Source organism: Somniosus microcephalus, chromosome 20, assembly GCF_052327205.1.
Source record: "Somniosus microcephalus isolate GS21.2 chromosome 20, FLI_Smic_1.0, whole genome shotgun sequence".
Taxonomy (NCBI): domain Eukaryota; kingdom Metazoa; phylum Chordata; class Chondrichthyes; order Squaliformes; family Somniosidae; genus Somniosus; species Somniosus microcephalus.
Genome location: NC_141006.1, coordinates 53,205,448 through 53,228,186, shown reverse-complemented (window position 1 = coordinate 53,228,186; position 22,739 = coordinate 53,205,448). Strand labels below are relative to the sequence as shown.

The 22,739-nt window shown below is 50.4% G+C and overlaps 1 protein-coding gene across 1 annotated transcript in view; it reads left to right on the top strand.

Moving 5' to 3' along the window:
- LOC147103254 (mannosyl-oligosaccharide 1,2-alpha-mannosidase IA-like) overlaps positions 1-22,739 on the top strand; it is a 216,401-nt gene that overhangs the window by 62,996 nt on the left and 130,666 nt on the right. Inside the window, 1 exon segment of the mRNA XM_085962703.1 lies at positions 2,577-2,673. Within this exon segment, the coding sequence (XP_085818829.1) occupies positions 2,577-2,673 (97 nt within the window).

Below are 22,739 nucleotides of genomic sequence, written 5' to 3'. Positions count from 1 at the left end.
CTCTTAATGCCTTTGAGTGGCTTAGTAAGCTGCCTAGTTTCACAAAATTGCTTTATAAAGTTTAGTAATAATGCCAGCCTGGTGAAGCTACAACATGCTTGCTAAACAGCAGAAACAGCACACTTCAGACAGAGCTAAGCGATCCCACAACTAACGGATCAGATCTGCAATCCTCTTAGTAAATCTCTTCTGCTGTTAACGTTTTTGACCATAACAGTTGCCAAGAGTTTCATTCCATATGTGTAAAGTCTGTGGGTTGTTTAGTTGATTAATGCACAGACTCCAAGAGTAACTTAAAACAGGACTTTACTATTCGAAGGTCAGGGCGAATCTGCCAAATAATCCTGACACAGCACTTATATACCGGTGTGGTCACCGTCGGTATTACAGTATACAGAAGCCAACAAAGTAGTGCCACACCTAAAATAGTTCTCTTAAAGGTGAACGGTTACATACAATGGTTTTCTTAAAGGTAGACGGAGACATACACTACAATATGGCTACCCAGTTCTTTGCCCAAATGATATAACTATTCTGGTTGCCTGTTTCGTATTGATTGGCTATTTAAAAAAAGTTTTGAAGCAGATTCGCAGACCATTTGGCTTCTGTTCCAGGAATTTCCAAAGTCCAGATGCAATTGCAGTAAAACTACTTTGTGTGTTCTAACCAGTACATGCACTAAATATGCATTGAAATGTAGTAAAAGTGTGTTAGTGCGGGTGACTCGATCATTCCATATTTTCCGAGCTAATGAAATTGCTTGCGAGTTAATAATTGTCCACTTCAACACACAGAAGTGATGTTACAGTTTTTTTTGTTCAGTACTTGTTTATCAGGGTTTGTTAAGTGTATGATAACCTAATGTTTATTGCACTAGAGTAGTAACCCAGAGCTCATCTGTTCAAATTACACCATGGCAAGTTGTGAAATTGAATTCAATAATTTGTGGGCACCAGAAAAATAACAATCAAAGCTTCTGTTTTTTTCACAAAAATCTAAATGGTCCACTGATGTCTGTCAGGGAAGAGGGCCTGCCACCTCAACCCACCCAGTCTGGCCTACATGTGACTCCAGTCCTATACTATGCAGTTGACTCTTAATGCCTTTGAGTGGCTTAGTAAGCTGCCTAGTTTCACAAAATTGCTTTATAAAGTTTAGTAATAATGCCAGCCTGGTGAAGCTACAACATGCTTGCTAAACAGCGGAAGCAGCACACTTCAGACAGAGCTAAGCGATCCCACAACTAACGGATCAGATCTGCAATCCTGCCACATCCAGTCATGAATGGTGGTGGACAATTAAACAACTAACAGGAGGAGGGGGCTCCATGAACATCCCCATCCTCCGTGATTGCGGAGCCCAGCATGTGAGTGCAAAAGACAAGACTGACGTGTTGGCAACCATCTTCAGCCAGAAGTGCCGAGTGGATGATCCTCCTCGGCATCCTCCTGAGGTCCCCACCATTAGATGCCAGCCTTCAGCCAATTCGATTCACTCCACATGATATTAAGAAATGGCTGAGTGCACTGGATACACCAAAGGTTATGGGCCCCAACAATATCCCAGCTGTAATATTGAAGACTTGTACTCCAGAACTAGTTGCGCCTCTAACCAAGCTGTTCCAGTACAGCTACAACACTGGCATCTACCCGACAATGTGGAAAATTGCCCAGGTATGTCCTGTCTACAAAAAGCAGGACAAATCCAATCCAGCCAATTATCGCCCCATCAGTCTATATTCAATCATCAGCAAAGTGATGGAAGGAGTTTTCGACAGTGCTATCAAGCGGCACTTACTCACTAATAACTTGCTCACCGATGCTCGGTTTGGGTTCCGCCAGGACCACTTGGCTCCAGACCTCATTACAGCCTTGGTCCAAACAGGGACAAAAGAGCTGAATTCTAGAGGTGAGGTGAGAGTGACTGCCCTTGACATCAAGGCAGCGGGCAGAGGTGCGATCGCCACAAACTGCGGGCGGAGTGGGGTGATGCTGTTCCTGCAGCAGAGAGGAGGACCAGTGTGTCCTTTTCTGTTCTTCTGGAATAAGCAGGCTTCGTGGGGAAAGGAATCGACCCCTTTCCCCACCCACCTCCCCCCAACCCCGGCATTAATTATCTTTTTCTAGTAAAGGCCTAGGGTCTTTCTACAGGCCTCACAGGGACTGGCGTGCCTCCTGCTGAGGGCTGTGGAGGGCGTAAATTGTGGAGTTCCCAGGATAGTCTGGGATCTCTGTGAGATACACCCCCATTATGTAGTGGTACAGGTGGAGGATCTGCCCAAGAACCCCCACTGGAATATGGTAGAATGGAAAACAATGGCAGAACTGGGTTACAATCCATTTTCCAATCTCTGATTCATAGATCCTCTGGAATTCAGCATTGATCCTGAGTTTGATTTCAGTGCAGATCACTGTCTATGTGTTGTTAAACTTTCAGATATAAATGTTCTATATTTATTAAACTTTCTTTTACCCTACCCTTTGCTTTCAGCACTTCAATCATCTCTATCCATGTTGCATTCACATTTACCATACACCCACAGGGAATAACTTTTGGTTGTTTTTGCTGGCCCCTAGATGATGAAGTTTGCCTGGGATAACTACAGACAATATGCGTGGGGAACCAATGAACTCAAGCCATTGTCGAAGAATGGACATGCAAGTGGCTTGTTTGGTGAGTGAATACTCAAAACAATTATCCCTTACACAAGTTATGTTGGATAGGGGCATTTTATTCCCCAGCTGGCATGTCTGTATTAACGGGAGAAAATTGCAGTCAAATGAAAAAAAGCTGAATATGCATCTGTGATTATGGGCCCTTTAACATGAAGCTTTGATAATTATAGATTAATAGTCAATCTCCTGTGAATTTTTCAGGTTAACCAGGTTTAGAGGCGGGAAATAATGGAAGCAGTTGGGGGTGGGGAGGATAATGGAACCAGTGAAGGGGGGGGGGGTTAATGGAACCAGAGGGGGGGGGGGGGTTAATGGAACCAGAGGGCGGGGGGGGGGGGGTTAATGGAACCAGTGAGGGGGGTGGGGTTAATGGAACCAGTGAGGGGGGGGGGGTTAATGGAACCAGTGAGGGGGGGGGGTTAATGGAACCAGTGAGGGGGGGGGGTTAATGGAACCAGTGAGGGGGGGGGGGGGGGTTAATGGAACCAGTGAGGGGGGGGGGGGTTAATGGAACCAGTGAGGGGGGGGGGGTTAATGGAACCAGTGAGGGGGGGGGGTTAATGGAACCAGTGAGGGGGGGGGGGTTAATGGAACCAGTGAGGGGGGGTGGTTAATGGAACCAGTGAGAGGGGGTTAATGGAACCAGTGAGAGGGGGGTTAATGGAACCAGTAAGGGGGGGTGGTTAATGGAACCAGTAAGGGGGGGTGGTTAATGGAACCAGTGAGAGGGGGGTGGTTAATGGAACCAGTGAGGGGGGGTTAATGGAACCAGTGAGAGGGGGGTGGTTAATGGAACCAGTGAGGGGGGGGGGGGTTAATGGAACCAGTGAGGGGGGGGGTTAATGGAACCAGTGAGGGGGGGTGGTTAATGGAACCAGTGAGAGGGGGGTTAATGGAACCAGTAAGGGGGGGTGGTTAATGGAACCAGTGAGAGGGGGGTGGTTAACGGAACCAGTGAGGGGGGGGTTAACGGAACCAGTGAGGGGGGGGGTTAACGGAACCAGTGAGGGGGGGGTTAATGGAACCAGCGAGGGGGGGGGGGGTTAATGGAACCAGTGAGGGGGGGGGGTTAATGGAACCAGTGAGGGGGGTGGTTAATGGAACCAGTGAGGGGGGTGGTTAATGGAACCAGTGAGAGGGGGGTTAATGGAACCAGTGAGGGGGGGGGTTAATGGAACCAGTGAGGGGGGGGTTAATGGAACCAGTGAGGGGGGGGGGTTAATGGAACCAGTGAGGGGGGGTTTAATGGAACCAGTGAGGGGGGGGTTAATGGAACCAGTGAGGGGGGGGTTAATGGAGTACGGGTGGGAAAGAGAGAAAGGAAGGGAGTGCACCCTCTCTAAGGCCAATATGTTGTTCTTGAGGTGCTGACAAGTAAACAATATTAGATGGTCTATTGAATAAGTCTATATTTTTGTAGTAAGCAATATTTCCAGAACTTATATGACCTCGAGTTGGTGTGGATGAAATGGTTCACTTGCCTTCCTCTGGGAGGATGGTGTTAACCTTCTGAGATATCAGAGTGATGAACCTCCATCTATAGAGGTGCGATATGTTCCTCCTGGATTCTCTGCTCCTGGGTAAATTTGCCTTCTATCTTGGTAGCTCTATCTGGACTAGGTGAATTAAATCTCACCTGCCTTGATCTCAGGGAAACTTGTACATCTAAGTGACACATTTACCTCTGTCTGTATCTGGCTGGTATAGCCATACAATCTTAATTTTTGTAACCTTTCTGTCTGCCAGAGATGTACTTTCTGTTTTTACAGAGACATCTTTCTACATATACTAGACAGAGAACTCCAACACCTTCTACTACAAAGACTACTGAAAGAATTAGAACTAAAGTGAGGACTGAAGATTGAAAACTGAATTGCTTAATTTACAAAGAAACCTACTCAATTCTTTTGATCAGAGTGACATCTGTTCGAGGAGTTCAGCCCTTCTGATGTCAATCACCTCACACAGACCTGTTGGAGTAAAAACATCTCTCTTTCTTTTGATTAATTTGAGCAGTTTTAGTTGCTGCTGTGCCGTTTGTTCTTCAGCCAGGTGAACTTCCCTGATTTCTTGAGTCTTAGTTTCTAAAAGTGGCCCTGGCTCGGACATAAGGGTCTCCTGATCTCTCTGTGGTTTCAGCAGATTAATATGATAGATCTGCTCCTTCTGTCTTTTCACAGGCTAACTACACTTGTAGTTTACAGGCCCTACTTATTCCACAATCTCATATGGTCCCTACCATTGAGCCACTATTTTGCTCCCGGGTGTGGGAACCAGAAGCAAAACTCGGTTGCCCTGATGGAACCACCTCACCCTGGCCTGCTCTTTGTAGTAGACCTGTTGCTCTTCCTGGGCCTTTTTCAGGTGTTCCCTTATTATAGGAGTGACTACCTCCACCCGCTCCCTTATTTTCCAGCATGTGTTCCACCACATTCCAAGGAGGGCTGTTGTGTTCCTCCCATTCCTCCCTAATAATATCTAGAAGCCCATGGGGTTGTCCCCCATAAAGAAACTCGAAAGGTGAAAACCCCGTGGAGGCCTGTGGAACTTCTCAAATTGCAAACATTACGTATGTTAACAAGGCATCCTCTTCTTGCCATTCCTGTCTACTACCTTCTTTAGCATACTTTTTAAAGTTTTATTGAAACATTTTACCAACCCATCGGTCTGGGGATGATCTACCGAGGTTCATGGGGGAAAAAGTCAGTTGTTTGCGCCTCCCGTTAGCGCCTTAAGAGGGCGCCAATTGGGGCGCAAAGCAACTAGCGCCCGGGCGCGGCGATGTTTGTGCCGCTCGCGAAATTAACTAGACATTTTGCGGTGGCGCTAAACACTACCGCCACGATCTCCTGCGCCGGCAGATCGTGACGTCAGTCGAGTGCGCAGCGCCCCGGACCAGATATTGAGTGGCGCTCCCTGCCTTACCGCCTGCCACTAGCAACGACAGGTTGAGGGGAGCGTTTTGCTGTCAGAAAGGGACTGGGGGAGCGCTATTTAAAGGCGACCGCTTCCTGCCTTTTTTTGTCGGTGACATTTTTGCACCACACATTCTGAGAGAGAGAGACTTCTGGAGAAATTCAACGATCTGTGAAGGAGTTTTGAGTACTGAGCAGCACTTTGCAGGTTCATTTTGATTTGCCCTTCCTTGCTTCGCCAGCGCTCTGAGGTAGCGCCTCGCTCCTCGGCCATTGCGCCTTAAGACAGGTGTGAAGCGCCTGATTTAGCGCTCCAATCACCTCCAGGGGCGATAAAAGCCAAGTTTGCAGTCAGAGGCGATAATTAGCGCCAGGCGCTGAACTTTACACACCGCCGATAATGGCGCCCCAAACGGGGCGATACTGAATTTTTCCCCCATAGAACCTTAGGGAGAGAAATTCGGTATCGTCCCGTTTGGGGCGCAATTATCAGCCGGGCGCAAAGTTTAGTGCCTGACGCTAAATATTGCCTCTGACTGCAAACTTGGCTTCTATCGCCCCTGGAGGTGATTGGAGCGCTAAATCAGGCGCTACACACCTCTCAAGACGTTCACGCTGAGGAGCGAGGCGCTATCTCAGAGCGCTGGCGAAGCTCATGTGATGTCAGTCAGCAATGAAACACAGACACACTGGCGCCAGCCAGTTCTTAAAGGGGAGGGTCGATCTTGCTCTCCATCCACACCCTGCTCATTGCAGCCTTGAATCTCAGCCTGGAGAGACCTGTACATCAAATCTGCTGGAAAGAACAATGGAGAGGCCCAGGGAAAGAGCTCAAAGTGCAGCCCCCACAGTCTCTTCTAAATTGATGCAAGGAAGATCAAATCAAAATGAACCTGCAAAGTGCTGCTCAGTACCCAAAACTCCTTCACACAGCATTGAATATCTCCAGAAGTCTCTCTCAGAATGCGTGGTGCAAAAATGTCGCTGACAAAAAAAGGCAGGAAGCGGCCGCCTTTAAATAGCGCTCCCCCAGTCCCTTCCCGACTGCAAAACATTCCCCTCAACCTGTGTTTGCTAGCGGCAGGCGGAAAGGCAGGGGGCACCACTCAATATCTGGTCCGGGGCACTACCGGGGAGTTGCACGCTCGACTGACGTCACGATCTGTGGGCGCAGAAGATCGTGGCTGTAGTGTTTAGCGCTGCCGCGAAATGTCTGGTCAATTTCGTGAGCGGGGCAAACATCGCCGCGCCCGGGCACTAGTTGCTTTGCGCCCCATTGGCGCGAACAAGAGGCGCAAAGCAACCAAATTTTTCCCCCATAATCTTTAACAATGCACATAGGTCAAATCAAATCAATCAAATCAACTTTTATTGTCATTGTTAGTGCACAAGTTTGGATATAAACGGAGTCCCCTAATCTGTCAGAATCTCTTTTGGAATTCCTACCCTGGAAAACACCCATACCAATTCATTGGCAAAGTTTTTGGATGGCATGTTACATATGGAAATAGCCTCTGGATACCTGGTCGCATAATCAGCTATCATCATTAGAATATATTTGTATCCCTTGGCAGACCTTTCCAAAGGCCCCACCAGGTCCATAGCAAGTCTTTTGAATGGTACATCGATTATGGGTAGGGGGACTAACGGAGCACGGAGACGAGGTTTAGGTCCTGCCAATTGACATTCTGGACAGGAATTACAATACAATTGAACTTCTTTATAAATCCCTGGCCAAAAAAATTGTGATAAGATCTTCTTCTGGGTTTTTTCTACTCCGAGAGGTCTGTCCAGCAAGTGTTTATGGGCTAGACCAATACTAGCTGTTGTTGAAAGGGTTTTGGAACCGATAGTTGTTCTACCTCTACCCTGTGCTCACTGTTTATTCTGTACAACACCTCATTCTCAATGATATAGTAAGACCCAGCCCTTTTTAATTTACCTTCTACCGGTTGTCTATTAACTGATACCACTTTGGTTTTCACGTTCTGAAAAGCCAGGTCATTAGCCTGTTCCCATTTGAAATCTGTCATACTCAAGTGAAACTTCTCCATGGAGTCTTGCCTTCTCCTACGTCTGACAGGTGCTCGACTAAGGGTGTTGAGTTGAACTCCGACTAAAATAGTTGGGACCTGTTCTCTAGCTCCTCGAATCTTATCCCGCCTCCGCTCTCTTTTTAGATTTCCGTTCCTTCCTAATCTGCTGAAATATGTCAGGGTCCTCAGTGGAAAATTTTGAGTGAACTACTCATTCGTGTCCGTGTCTAACACGGGCCTATTCTGGAATATCCCTTCCCAGGATTACTGGTTGAGGGAGATCTGGGACTACCCCTGCGGGAATCTCCTGACTTTTCCTATCATACTCTAGTCTCCATAGTAATGAAAGAAGAAAGAAAGACTTGCATTTATATAGAGCCTTTCACGGCCACCGAACGTCCCAAAGCGCTTTACAGCTAATGAAGTACTAATTTTTAAAGTGTAGTCACTGTTGTAATGTAGGAAATGTGGCAGCCAATTTGCGCACAGCAAGCTCCCACAAATAGAAATGTGATAAAGACCAGAGAATCTGTTTTTTCGTGATGTTGATTGAGGGGTAAATATTGTCCAGAACACTGGGGTAACTCCCCTGCTCTTCTTCAAAATAGTGCTATGGGATCTTTTATGTCCACCTGAGAGAGCAGATAGGGACTCGGTTTAACATCTCATCTGAAAGACGGCATCTCCGACAGTGCTGCGCTCCCTCAGTACAGTACTGGAGTGTCAGCCTAGATTTTTGTGCTCAAGTCCCTGGAGTGGGACTTGAACCCACAACCTTCTGACTCCGAGGCGAGGATGCTACCAACTGAGCCACGGCTGACACTACAGTGGGGTAATATTGCACATCCCTATGCACACACCATACCCCTGTTTTGGGCCCATGAAGTATCTGGAAAGGTCGGACCAGTTTGGCGGCTACCAAGGTTATGGCGCTACTGGAATCGGTCAGCACAGTGACCGCTTTACCATTTATCTTTATGGGCTTTAAAAAAACATGGGTGGCCTCCACATGGCTCACGGTTTGCACTATGTTCATCAAATAATCCTCCACAGAGGCTGGGTTCTGATTTCCCAGACCACAGTCCATAGGTTCCCCAATGTTAGGAAATCATCTTGCAATATGCCCAAACCCATCATAACGATCACGCCATAACAGCTTATAAGATTTAACATTTTTAATTTTGTCATCAAAGAGGTTACAATGTCCCTTCACAGCTTCTTGCTGCACTTTAGCTGCCCCCTGATATACCTATCAATTCGTCCAATAAAAAGCGACGAGTTAGGAACGTAACTAAAGGTTTTTATTGACTAAATAACAGAGCCCACCCTCGTGGGTGATCGGGTCCAACAAGGAGGAATACCAGGCAGTCGACTACCTTTATACCTGGGCAGGTAGGTGGAGCCATGGGCGGAGTCGGAGGTGGTCAGCCCAGGTATAACAGCGCGACAAGAGGCGACCTCGTATCGTGATACAACAGTGATAACGGTGATAACAATACAACAGTGATAACTATAGTGTAACGATAAAAGTGGTTTACCACATTCACCCCTTGTTTAGATTTGAGTCCGGCGGGGTGAAGTGTACTACCAGTTCTGGTATGTCAGTCTGTCCGGAGGCCTCGTAAGCCTCTCCGATCGTCGCAGCGGCGGTGCTGCATTATCCGGTGTTAGTGCTGGTGTCTGCGTGGTCGGCGAAGGCTCGTGGGGTTCCGGCATGCCGTCTACCTGGGCTGGAATTGGGGGGGTGGTGGGGGGGGGTAAAGGTGGTGTCTCCGGAGTGCCCGAGGGTGCGAGGTCTCGTAAGGAGACAGTGTCCTCCCGCCCGTCTGGGTAAGCCACGTAGGCGTACTGGGGGTTGGCGTGCAGGAGGTTCACCCTTTCGACCAGGGGGTCTGTTTTATGGGCCCTCACGTGCTTTCGCAGCAAGACGGGCCCCGGAGAGGTCAGCCAGGTTGGTAGAGTGGTTCCCGTAGTCGACTTCCTGGGGAAAACAAACATTCGTTCATGGGGGGTGGCGTTAACGGCAGTGCAAAGTAGTGACCGGATGGAGTGCAGCGCTGTCGGGAGGACTTCCTGCCAGCGGGAGGTTGGGAGGCCCTTAGACTTTAAGGCTAAGAGGACGGCCTTCCATACCGTCGCGTTCTCTCTTTCCACCTGGCCGTTCCCTTGGGGGTTGTAGCTGGTGGTCCTACTTGCTGCAATACCTCTCGCTAGTAGGAACTGACGGAGTTCCTCGCTCATGAAAGAGGAGCCCCGGTCACTATGTATATAGTTTGGGAACCCGAACAAGGCGAAGAGGTCGTTCAGGCATTTAATGACCGTGGTACTGGTCATGTCTGGGCAGGGGAAGGCAAAGGGGAAACGGGAGTACTCATCAACAATGTTGAGGAAGTACACATTACGGTCAGAGGACGGGAGGGGCCCCTTAAAGTCGATGCTCAGGCGCTCGAAGGGGCGGGTGGCCTTGATCAGGCTTGCTCTGTCCGGCCTAAAGAAGTGCGGTTTGCACTCGGCGCAGGTCTGGCAGTTCCTGGTTATGGTCCTGACCTCCTCGATGGAGTAGGGCAGGTTGCGGGCCTTAATGAAGTGGTAAAGTCTGGTGACCCCGGGGTGGCAGAGGTCGTTGTGGAGGGTCTGAAGTCTATCACTTTGCGCGCTGGCGCATGTAATTCGTGACAGAGCATCGGGGGGTTCGTTCAGCTTACCTGGCCGGTACAAGATATCATAATCGTAGGTGGAGAGCTCGATTCTCCACCTCAAGATCTTGTCATTCTTGATTTTGCCCCTCAGCTTGTTATTAAACATAAAAGCGACCGAACGTTGGTCGGTAAGGAGGGTAAATCGTTTGCCTGCCAGGTAGTGCCTCCAGCGTCGTACCGCCTCCACAATCGCCTGGGCCTCCTTCTCGACCGACGAGTGTCGGATCTCAGGGCCCTGTAGGGTCCTTGAGAAGAAGGCCACCGGTCTCCCCTCCTGGTTAAGGGTGGCGGCTAGGGCGAAGTCGGATGCATCGCTCTCGACTTGGAAGGGGATGGACTCATCCACTGCGTGCATAGTGGCCTTGGCAATGTCTCCCTTAATGAGGGAGAAGGCTGCGCACGCTTCCTCCGTAAGGGGGAAGGATGTGGACTTCATGAGGGGTCTGGCTTTGTCCGCATAATTGGGCACCCATTGGGCATAGTAGGCGAAGAGCCCCAGGGTTCTCTTAAGTGCCTTAGGGCAGTGGGGGAGGGGTAGCTCCATGAGGGGGCGCATTCTTTCGGGGTCGGGGCCGATGAGTCCGTTCTCTACTACACAGCCAAGGATGGCAAGGCGCGAGGTGTTAAACACACATTTCTCCTTATTGTAGGTGAGGTTCAGCCGTTGGGCTGTACGGAGGAATTTCTCCAGATTCACGTCGTGGTCCTGCCGGTCGCGGCCGCAGATGGTGACGTTATCTAGGTAGGGGAATGTGGCCTGCAGTCCGTTCTGGTCAACCATCCGGTCCATCTCCCTTTGGAAGACCGAGACCCCGTTGGTGACACCGAAGGGGACCCTAAGGAAGTGGTATAGGCGCCCATTCGCCTCGAAGGCGGTGTACTGGCGGTCCTCGGGGTGGATAGGGAGTTGGTGGTAGGCCGACTTAAGGTCGATGGTCGAGAATACGCGGTATTGTGCAATCTGATTGACCATGTCAGATATGCGGGGAAGGGGGTATGCGTCCAGCTGGGTGTATCTGTTTATGGTCTGGCTGTAGTCGATGACCAGGCGATTTTTATCGCCGGTCTTAACGACCACGACCTGGGCACGCCAGGGGCTGTTGCTCCCCTCGATGATGCCCTCCTTCAGGAGACGCTGCACCTCAGAGCTAATGAAAGCTCTGTCCCCAGCGCTGTACCGCCTGCTCTTGGTAGCGATGGGTTTGCAGTCGGGGGTGAGGTTAGCGAACAGGGAAGGTGGCGGCACCTTGAGGGTGGATAGGCTGCAGGTGTTACGCGGTGGGCGGTTTAACCTTCGCTGGTTGTCGACTGTGAGTGGGGGGAGGGGTCCACCGTATGCTAGGGTTACACTTTGGAGGTGGGATTGGAAGTCCAGCCCTAGTAGGACGGCAGCGCAGAGCTGGGGGAGGACGAGGAGTTTAAAGTTTTTATACTCTGTACCCTTAACCGACAAGGTCACAGCACAGTAGCCGCTAATGTCCGTGGCGTGGGACCTCGATGCCATCGAGATTCGGTTGCGCGTTGGCAGGACAGGGAGGGAGTAGTGGCTCACCGTGTCTGGGTGGATGAAGCTCTCCGTGCTTCCGCTGTCGAACAGGCAGGTCGTGGCGTGGCCGTTTACTTTGATGTCCATCATCGACTTGGACAGGTGGTGTGGGCGGGCTTGATCCAGAGTGACGGAGGCTAGCGTGTAGGTAAGCGAGTCGTTGTCGTCTGCGGGCGAGGCGGTCGTCGGGTCCGGGGGCCCGGTGGCAGTCGGGCGTGGTGGGTAAAATGGCGTCTCCCACGAGGTAGGACAAAATGGCGGAGAAGATGGCTGCCCCCATAACTCACATGAGGCACTATTGGGGTCGGTTGCCTTGATCAAAGATGGCCGCCCCCATGACTCACGTGTGGGGATACTGGCCTCAGTTGCCGTGAAAGAAGATGGCCGCCCCCACAGTTCGCATGAGGCACTGCTGGCCTCTGAAGATCCGCTCCTGCAGGCCTTAGAGAAATGGCCTTTCTTCCTGCAGGTTGTGCAGGTAGAGTTCCTGGCTGGGCAGCGCGACCTCGGGTGCTTCTCCTGGCCGCAAAAGAAGCAGCCGGCGGCCCGATCGCGGGTGCCCGATGTCGGAGCCGGTACCGGGGGTGGCGGGCCCGGTCGGGTCCGGGACGCCGACGCTGAGGTAGGTCCCGGGGGCGGCGCTGCGAAGGGTATTGCGGTAGGGGTCGGGCCCGAGTCCCAGGGTCGCGAGCAGTACCTGGAAAACGCCTCCTGGTCCTGATGGGCCACCTCCAGGGAGAGAGCGAGGGCTTCAGCTTTGTCCAGGTCGAGGTCTTTAGCTTCAAGCAGTCTTTGCCGTGAGTAGTCGGACCGTAGGCCTTTCACAAAGGCATCGCGGATATTATCTTCCGTATTTTCAACAGCCGTCACCGCTTTAAAGTCACAGTTCCTGCCGAGTGCTCTTAGCGCCCGTAAAAATTCAGCTACAGACTCTCCTGGCTGTTGCGGGCGGGATCTTAGGAGGTGCCTGGTGTACATGTAATTTACCGGGCTGCGGTACTGCTGTTTCAGTAGGTTGATAGCGGCCTCGTACGTAGTCGTGTCCTGTATGAGTGCGTATACTCTCGGGCTCGCTTGGGCGTTCAGAAGTCTTAGTTTGGATCTCTGCGGGGCGCCGGATTCTTCCAGGTAGGATTCGAAGCAGTCCAGCCAGTGTTTGAAGTTGAGGGCTGCGTTTGCTGCCTGTGGGTTTAGATCCAGGTACGGTGGTTTGAGGGCTTGCAGCCAAGCCGGCTGGTGTGGCTGTGCTTCTGGGAGGGCTTCTGGCTGGCCAGTAGTAGACATCTTTAAAATTTAGTCAATAAAATTGATATACCTATCAATTCGTCCAATAAAAAGCGACGAGTTAGGAACGTAACTAAAGGTTTTTATTGACTAAATAACAGAGCCCACCCTCGTGGGTGATCGGGTCCAACAAGGAGGAATACCAGCCAGTCGACTACCTTTATACCTGGGCAGGTAGGTGGAGCCATGGGCGGAGTCGGAGGTGGTCAGCCCAGGTATAACAGCGCGACAAGAGGCGACCTCGTATCGTGATACAACAGTGATAACGGTGATAACAATACAACAGTGATAACTATAGTGTAACGATAAAAGTGGTTTACCACACCCCCCCGCTTCAACAACAACTTGTATTTATATAGCGCCTTTAAAGTAGTAAAACGTCCCAAGGTGTTGCACAGGAGTATTTTAAGACAAAAAAATTTGTCACCGAGCCACCTAAGGATAAATTAGGGCAGGTGACCAAAAGCTTGGTCAAAGAGGTAGGTTTTAAGGAGCGTCTTAAAGGAGGAAAGAGAGGTAGCGAGGCGGAGAGGTTTAAGCAGGGAATTCCAGAGCTTAGGGCCTAGGCAACAGAAGGCACGGCCACCAAAGGTTGAGCGATGAGCATCCCTGATTATAAAGTGGGCAGAATTAGAGGAGTGCAGATATCTTGGCGGGGGGGTGGGGGGGGTGTTGTGGGGTTGAAGGAGATTACAGAGATAGAACGGGGCGAGGCCATGGAGGGATTTGAAAACAAGGATGAGAATTTTGAAATCGAGGCGCTGCTTAACCAGGAGCCAATGTAGGCCAGCGAGCACAGGGGAGGTGGATGAACGGGACTTGTTGCGAGTTAGGACATGGGCAGCCGAGTTTTGGATGACCTCAAGTTTACGTAGGGTGGAATGTGGGAGGCCAGCCAGGAATGCGTTGGAATAGTCAAGTCCTTCAATCAGTCTTCCCGGGATCTCCGCAGTTCTTCAGGCTAGGAGGGCACCCTAGGATCTTGATCGCGAGCCAGTTCCTCTGCCGCCCGATGTCGCTCTACTACGGTCACCAACCCCATGGGCGTGCGCCGGCTCTCCTTGTCTGACTTATCTCTTGATGTTCAGGGTAGAGCCTGGATGAACCAGCTCCACAATCTTCGTCGAATGATTTGTCTCGGGCTGTAGCTATCGCCAGTCCATGTGTATCAGGTCGTACATCTGTGATCTTGGAGGTTTCTTCACTTCATAAGCTCAAGCTTGAAACCATTGAGCTCTCACCATGGGGGTTACTCCAGTACGGCCCAGAATTTCCTCCTTCAACGTTTGGTAATCAGCTGCATCCGTCGGTTCAAAGTCAAAGTTTGTCTTTTCGGTGTCTCCTACCAAAAATGGAGCCACAATCCCTGCCCACTGTTCTTTTGGCCACTTTTCTCGCTCTTGCATCATTCGAAGACCAGAAGGTTTGACTCCACATTGTCGTCTGGAATCATCTTTTGCAATACCAAGCTAGGCCGGATAGGCTGTGGGTCTGTTGCCTTGGACCCTCCCGACACCAGTCTCTGCATCAAATGCTGAATCTCAGCCTCCGTTCTTTCCGATTTGTTTCATAGTGGTGGGTCTTGACCTTTCTCAGAATGCCACAATTCCACTTCTGACACCACATGTAACAAACTAAAAGGACCCAGTGGTCAATTAGTCATGCAGACTAGAGCTTAATGTTCAAAACAAGTGAGGTTTATTCACCCACGGCAATTGTGTCTTTAAGTGCAGAGACAAACAAAACTGTAACAGTGAGTACCTTCCAGCGTACACATTCTCACTCTTGGCTCCAGCCTCTCCCCAACTGAACCATTGCTTTTCTTAAAGCTATACCGCCTTGCCTTGGTCATTCTGATACTTTATACAATTTCTTCACGCTGTACCCCTACAATGGATACGAAGCTCTCAAAAGCCTATGGCTCATATATTGTCCCTCTCTCACTTTGTTACACTAGGAACATAAAATACAAAAGCAAGGAGGTAATGTTGAACTTGTACAAGTCCTTATAACGATGGCACCTCTGACAATGCAGCACTCCCTCAGTACTGTAATGAAGAGTCAGCCTAGTTTATGTGCTCAAATCCTGAAGTGGGGCTTTAATCCATGACCTGTCTCAGAGATGAGAGCACTTCTACTGAGCCAAGTTGACAGCACTGCAGTCTTGATGGGCCAAACTGACTGTTTGTGTGCTGTAACATTCGATGGTTCTACTGCTGACTAACTGTTAGTTGTAATCGGGCTAGTTATACATGAAGGGTGTTGGACTGGCATATACACAGAATTTCACACCATGCAAAAATAGAGCAGTGAGTCTTTGTTCAATTTCTTTATTTTTTTATCACACCAATGTGCTCTTACATATATTGAAAATATTTTTTTGTAATTGCTGAAGGCATTGAGGTATGTTCTATTGAATTAATTGTATTCTTCCCCGTATACCAGATTTTTCAGGCCATTGGCATTCTGATTTTCAGATTGCAAATGCAAGTAAGCTTTAGTAATGCTGAGATTATAGTTATCAGAGACTTTACGAAGGATGTCGGCCTTGGAGAGGATGCAGAGGAGATTTACTAGAATGGTACCAGGGATGAGGGACTTAAGTTACATGGAGAGACTAGAGAAGCTGTGATTGTTCTCCTTAGAGCAGAGAAGGTTAAGGGGAGATTTAATAGAGGAGCTAAAAAAAAAAGGGTTTTGATAGAGTGAGTAAGGAGAAAGTGTTTCCAGTGGCTGAAGGATCGGTAACTGGAGTTCATACACTCTGTACATGTACACCTTGTCTATGTGTATTGTGGGGATTATCACAATAATCTGTTTTAAGTGATGTTGGTTGAGGGATAAATGTTGGCCAGAAAACCGGGAAAGCTCCCCTGTTCTTTGAATAGTGCCGTGGGATCTTTTACATCTACCTTCGGGGCAGACGTGGCCTCGGTTTAACATTTCTAACAGCACCTCTGACCTCCCTCAGCCCCGCACTCCCTCAGCACTACACTGAAGTGTCAACCTAGATTTTGTGCTCAAATCTCTGGAGTAGGACTTAAAGTAGAGTGACTATATTTTCTAAACCGAATCCAGGGACACACAGGGTGAGAGCACTGCAAAGAATCCAGGATGGAAAATGTAGGTTGCACAGGAAAAAATTTTAGCAGCCTAGTTTAGCAGTTGCACATATACACTACAAATACAAAACAAATGTGCATATAATTATCACGGATGTGACGTCACACTATTGAAACACATTCAGACACCATTTATAAATAATACAATAACACTCTTCAGGAACTTCAGTTTTTCGTACCTGCTGTCTATATGGCCTGTTAAGAAAATGTATTTCTTCACATCACTGCCCAAGTCATTTATTTCCCTCCCTCCTTTATGGCCCTCCATGAAATTCCTCTTTGACCCAATTTTTCATCACTCCTCCCAATATCACCTTCTTTGGCTTAGTGCCTATTTTTTTGATTGTGCTTCTGCGAACAACCTTGAGATCTGGGAACAGGACGGCGGGGGGGGGCGGGGTAAGCTCAATGTTTGCTCAGTGAAGGGTAAATGCTGGCAGGGACTAGTTGGGCTGAATAGCCTATTTCCGTGTTGTAACTTCTATGTATTTCAATGTAAAGAGCAGATTAGCCACACCTCGCACGGGAACTCCCCAGGAACATTGTTGATTTCTTGGAAAGGTCCCACAGCAAATGCGGAACTACGCTTTCCTTTCCCGGGTGCTGACCGACCCGCTGTCTATTCCCAGCGCTGACTGACCGACCCACTGTCTATTCCCAGCGCTGACTGACCGACCCACCATCTATTCCCAGCGCTGACTGGACTGACCGACCCGCTGTCTATTCCCAGCGCTGACTGACCGACCCACCGTCTATTCCCAGCGCTGACTGCCCAACCCGCTGTCTATTCCCAGCGCTGACTGACCGACCCACTGTCTATTCCCAGCGCTGACTGACCGACCCACCGTCTATTCCCAGCGCTGACTGGACTGACCGACCCGCTGTCTATTCCCAGCGCTGACTGACCGACCCACCGTCTATTCCCAGCGCTGACTGACCGACCCACTGTCTATTCCCAGCGCTGACTGACCGACCCGCTGTCTATTCCCAACGCTGACTGGACTGACCGACCCGCTGTCTATTCCCAGCGCTGACTGCCCGACCCACCGTCTATTCCCAGCGCTGACTGCCCAACCCGCTGTCTAATCCCAGCGCTGACTGACCGACTCACCGTCTATTCCCAGCGCTGACTGCCCAACCCGCTGTCTATTCCCAGCGCTGACTGACCGACTCACCGTCTATTCCCAGCGCTGACTGACCGACCCACCGTCTATTCCCAGCGCTGAATGACCGACCCACCGTCTATTCCCAGCGCTGACTGACCGACCCACTGTCTATTCCCAGCGCTGACTGACCGACCCACCGTCTATTCCCAGCGCTGACTGACCGACCCGCTGTCTATTCCCAGCGCTGACTGGACTGACCGACCCGCTGTCTATTCCCAGCGCTGACTGCCCGACCCGCTGTCTATTCCCAGCGCTGACTGACCGATCCACCGTCTATTCCCAGCGCTGACTGACCGACCCACCGTCTATTCCCAGCGCTGACTGACCGACCCACCGTCTATTCCCAGCGCTGACTGACCGACCCACCGTCTATTCCCAGCGCTGACTGACCGACCCACCGTCTATTCCCAGCGCTGACTGACCGACCCGCCGTCTATTCCCAGCGCTGACTGACCGACCCACCGTCTATTCCCAGTGCTGACTGACCGACCCACCGTCTATTCCCAGCGCTGACTGACCGACCCGCCGTCTATTCCCAGTGCTGACTGACCGACCCACCGTCTATTCCCAGCGCTGACTGACCGACCCGCTGTCTATTTGTTTCTCCCTTGGCCCAGTGATCCGCCCCGCAGCCCGACCTCTAAAGCTGTTCCCAATGGCGCTGTCTTATCAGCCCAGAGACCCGCGGCATGTCATGCCTCTCGGCCCTTCAGGATCACTCACCCTAACCAGAAACTGCCTGAGATTCAGCATCATGGCCCGGTGCAGGAAGGAGCCAAATTACAGCCTTGTGAGACTGCGACCGTCCTTAGGCTCGCTGTCTGTGGACTCGTCCACTCGGTTCCAGCCACAGGGAGTCGGGTGGTATGCCGGTTCCCAGAATCTAGGCCAAGACTTTTATTTGATGGGCAGTGATTGTGCTTCAGTCTTTAAGCCGGTAGCAGGTTTGCGGCAGCACTGAGCTAATTTCCCCGTTATTTTTGTTGCGCTTTATGTTTAAACCCTGCCGCCCCCGTGGGAAATAAGGAAGCCTGCCCACTGAGGGGCTGCACTGGGGAGAACCTGCATCAACCAATCAGATTCGTGTTTTCACATCACCAGCCAATGAGATGTGTTACCTGTCCCCAGGCTCCGGTTCACACAGACAACACTGCCATCACACCTCCCGTGCAAACACAGCCACCCTGTTGGCCAGCACTCACCCCCCTCTCATTTCATTGGTCCAAACCGAAGCCAATTCGGTCAAAGCCAAACTGTCGTCTCAAACCATGATCCGCCCTTTCAATGGTCCAAAGCGAAGCCAATCTGGTCAAAGCAATTCAGCAGACGACAAATGGTGATCCGCCCTTTCATTGGTCCGTCGCTGCCAATGGGCAGAGAATCTGTCAATCAACAGCAGATCCTGTTGATTGGTACATCTTCGAATCCCTGAGTGCGGGCGTGGATTTACGCGAGCTGCCGTTAGGATGAATGGAGCTTATTCAAATAAAATGGCAGCTAGGGTATTCAGAGATGAGTTTCATGAACTGGGGACTTTTCCGTGGATATTGTTTGCTTGGGTCACAGTACCTCATTCGGGTACTGTCCCTGGAAAATGGGAACGTATGGCCACCCTAGCTTAAATTCACAACCATTGACTCGGATGAGAGTGCTACCACCGAGCCAAGGCTGATGCATAATCTGTGAGCCAATTACATTGTGTCTTGAATGGATATTCATCCAGATATTAATCCAGTCATCACTAATTACACCAAATTCATTGCATTGTTCCATTTTTAGAATGAATACATATTTTTCAGGATTCCATTCCAGTCTGCCTAATCTTACAATGATCTACATCGGCTATTCTTTATCCCATTCACTTCATTGGTCCAAATTCCTTTGGACTGCCATAAACGCTCATACGCATTAACTGGCTATATAACTTGGTATCAGCAAATTTTATAAATGTTACCATAGAACAATATAAGATTGCAGCATGGAAGGAAACCATTTGGTAAATTGTACCCGTCGCTCTTTCTAAGGGAAATCTAAAGCTAATCCCACTGCCCTGCTTTCTCCTCATTCACTTGTACCTTCCTGTACTTCAAATGCCGAACCACTTTCCTCTTAAAAATTGCAATGGTCTCTGTTACTTACTTCCTGTGGCAAAGTATTCCATGCTCTTAAGCACTTCCTGTGCAAAGACATTTCTGCTAACCCCTCTCTTAATTGTAAATTAATGATCCCTCGTCACTGCCTCCTCAACCAGAGGAAGTTGTCTTTCCTTATTCTCCCTATCAAAACACTTCATAATTTTTAAAACTTCCATTAAATCTCCTCTTCACCAGCAGCACGTGACCACATTGCTGGCCGTCAGGCAAGGGATGCACCCATCCATGCCAGATTCGCGTAAGCTTACACTTGAACCACAGGTGGCTGACAGATGGAGATGAATGTAAGGATGAGCTTCTTAACACACCATCCATCATCTGTCCAATAAACGGTGCTTTCCTATCACTCTCACCACCATCATTACAAATGCAAGTAGCCCTGAGCCCTCACTGTGCAACTTCCATTTCTCAGCACACATAGGCCAATACTTCAAATCTTTGCCATCACTTTTGTTTAATGCAATCACAATCTGGATGACAAATGGTACTTTTTCACAGAATAAAACACCCAAGTGACTACCCTTGTGACTATTTGTGTGTTAACTTCCTCTTACGCGTGCTTCTACGTGGTGCTTCCCCTGTGGCTTCAGCAGATGTAGAGGCACCTTGCTCACTTTGATGCTGCGCCTGCTTAGATGCCTTTGGCAGGTGTCCTCTGGGTTTGGGAGCCTGGGAGGGCTCCTCCACAGTCTGCTCCTCCTGCGGCTGTGCAGGGGCTGAGACGGCCATCTCACTTGGGTGCAGAATCTGGGGCTCTGACCGAGGGCTCCGCAGTGGCATGGTCGTGTGAGCACTTGGAGATGAGCCCACACTTCCTTGTTGTCGGCCACCAACATCCCTCTCATGGGTCACCCGCACTTCACTGCTAGCAAGTGGCTGGAAAGCATCTTGCTGCACATCAATGGGGCCATGAGGACCCATCTCTGTACTGACAGTCCTCATAACGGGGATGTCCATGTACCTCTGGTTTCTCTCCTCAATAGATGCCCATCTATGCTCCATAGCAGACCATCTGTTTAGAAGAGTCACCATGCTCTGTTGATTCTGGTGAGTTATGTCTTCCAAGGAGGTTGCCACCCCCTCCATGGTGGCAAGCTCATGCACCATTGCCTCCACTAAGGCAATGCTCATGTTTGAGATGGACCCCTCCATTCTCTGCACACTCGCAGTTACCGTGGACGCAAAACCTGTCAGCAACTCCTGCACTTGTTGCTGAAGTTCCAGCACCTCTCTCTTTCTGGATGGCCCCAGAGGCACAGCGTCTACATGCAGCTGAGCAGAGTTAGGAGAGCCCTGCGACCTCCGACAAGGACTCTCCACTGCTGTGGCTGTCTCCACCATCTGCTGATGCTCACTTGCGAGCTGTGATACACCAGGTGACAACACTAATCTATGTGGCAATAGACCCACCGAGGTGCACGTCTCTGCGCTGGTGCTGGGTGCGCTGAGTCTGGTGACGCTGCTCCCTCAGCGGCTGCAGGCTCCTCCTGAGGAGTCGTCTTCCTCTTCCTCCTGGACAGTGGGGAGGGGGGCTCTCGATGGTCCTGTGGGAGAGTAAAGGCATGAGTTATACATTTGATATTTCGGTAGCAGACTCATCCTATTGTGCAGATGATCAAAAGTCAATCTCTCTGAACATGATTTGCCATTTCAATCAATCGTGAAATCTAAATGAGAGGGTTTAAAATCTATTCTGTCACCAGCTTCATCCAATGCGCCCGTCTCTCCATCCCCCTCTTTCAGCTCCTTGCCACCTCCCAGGAGCAGCGCTAGTCAACGTCGCAAGGGATGGTGGCTCTCCTGTCTTCGCTCTCTCCCTCTTATTGTGGGCTATCTTTTCCTGCAAGGAGGGACACAAGTTAAGTTTCATCGAGATTGATGGAGTGAGTGTGAAGAATCCATAACATAGAAGCTTAGAAGGAGGCCAAGATGGAGTGAGGTGCCAAGAGGAAGGAGCCTCCCATGATGTTGTTAGTTGTTGTCATTGCATAACAGTGAGAGCAAGTGTGAGGGATGCATAGTAAGACGGTGAAGTGATTCTGTACATAGACAGGGATAGGTAAGGGTGCCAGGGATAGGTAAGGGTGCCAGGGATAGGTACGGGTGCCGGGGATAGGTACGGGTGCCGGGGATAGGTACGGGTGCCGGGGATAGGTAAGGGTGCCGGGGATAGGTAAGGGTGCCGGGGATAGGTAAGGGTGCCGGGGATAGGTAAGGGTGCCGGGGATAGGTAAGGGTGCCGGGGATAGGTAAGGGTGCCGGGGATAGGTAAGGGTGCCGGGGATAGGTACGGGTGCCGGGGATAGGTACGGGTGCCGGGGATAGGTACGGGTGCCGGGGATAGGTACGGGTGCCGGGGATAGGTACGGGTGCCGGGGATAGGTACGGGTGCCGGGGATAGGTACGGGTGCCGGGGATAGGTACGGGTGCCGGGGATAGGTACGGGTGCCGGGGATAGGTACGGGTGCCGGGGATAGGTACGGGTGCCGGGGATAGGTACGGGTGCCGGGGATAGGTACGGGTGCCGGGGATAGGTACGGGTGCCGGGGATAGGTACGGGTGCCAGGGAAGTAAGGTGGGATGTGGAGGAGCAGGCTGACACTTTTGATGAGCACAGAAGACCATTGAAGTGTTTTTGGCAATCGCGAGGGAACAGGATGTCCCTGCGCCCTCTTACTCCCTCCACAAGAGCTTGGAGGGAGTCTTCAGCAAACCTTCGAGAAGCCTTTGCCCTTGCAGCAGTCATAATGTGCTGGACGATTCTCAGAGCAGCTGAGAAAGGAAATGAGAAGTTAAGGCTACAAGGAGCCCTTTAAAAACAACTGAATGAGTGATGTCAGCAGAGGCGAGCAGCAGACCCGCTCCCACTCCCTGGGCCGGGTAGCGCGCATGGCGGGCTTAATGAGCCCACTTAACTGAAAATTTAGATTGGGGAGCGGCTGAAACCGGCAGCGGCACCGGAACCCGCCCACCAGGCAACCCGTCTCCTCCTTTAAATTCGCGGCCAGAGTATTTGTTTAATTTCTCTGCCATTTCCTTATTCCCCATTATAATTTCTCCTGTCTCAGTCTGTAAGGGACCCTCTAGATCTCTCTGTTCATCCACACTCCTCAGCATCTGGCATGACTTTACTTGTTATTGGA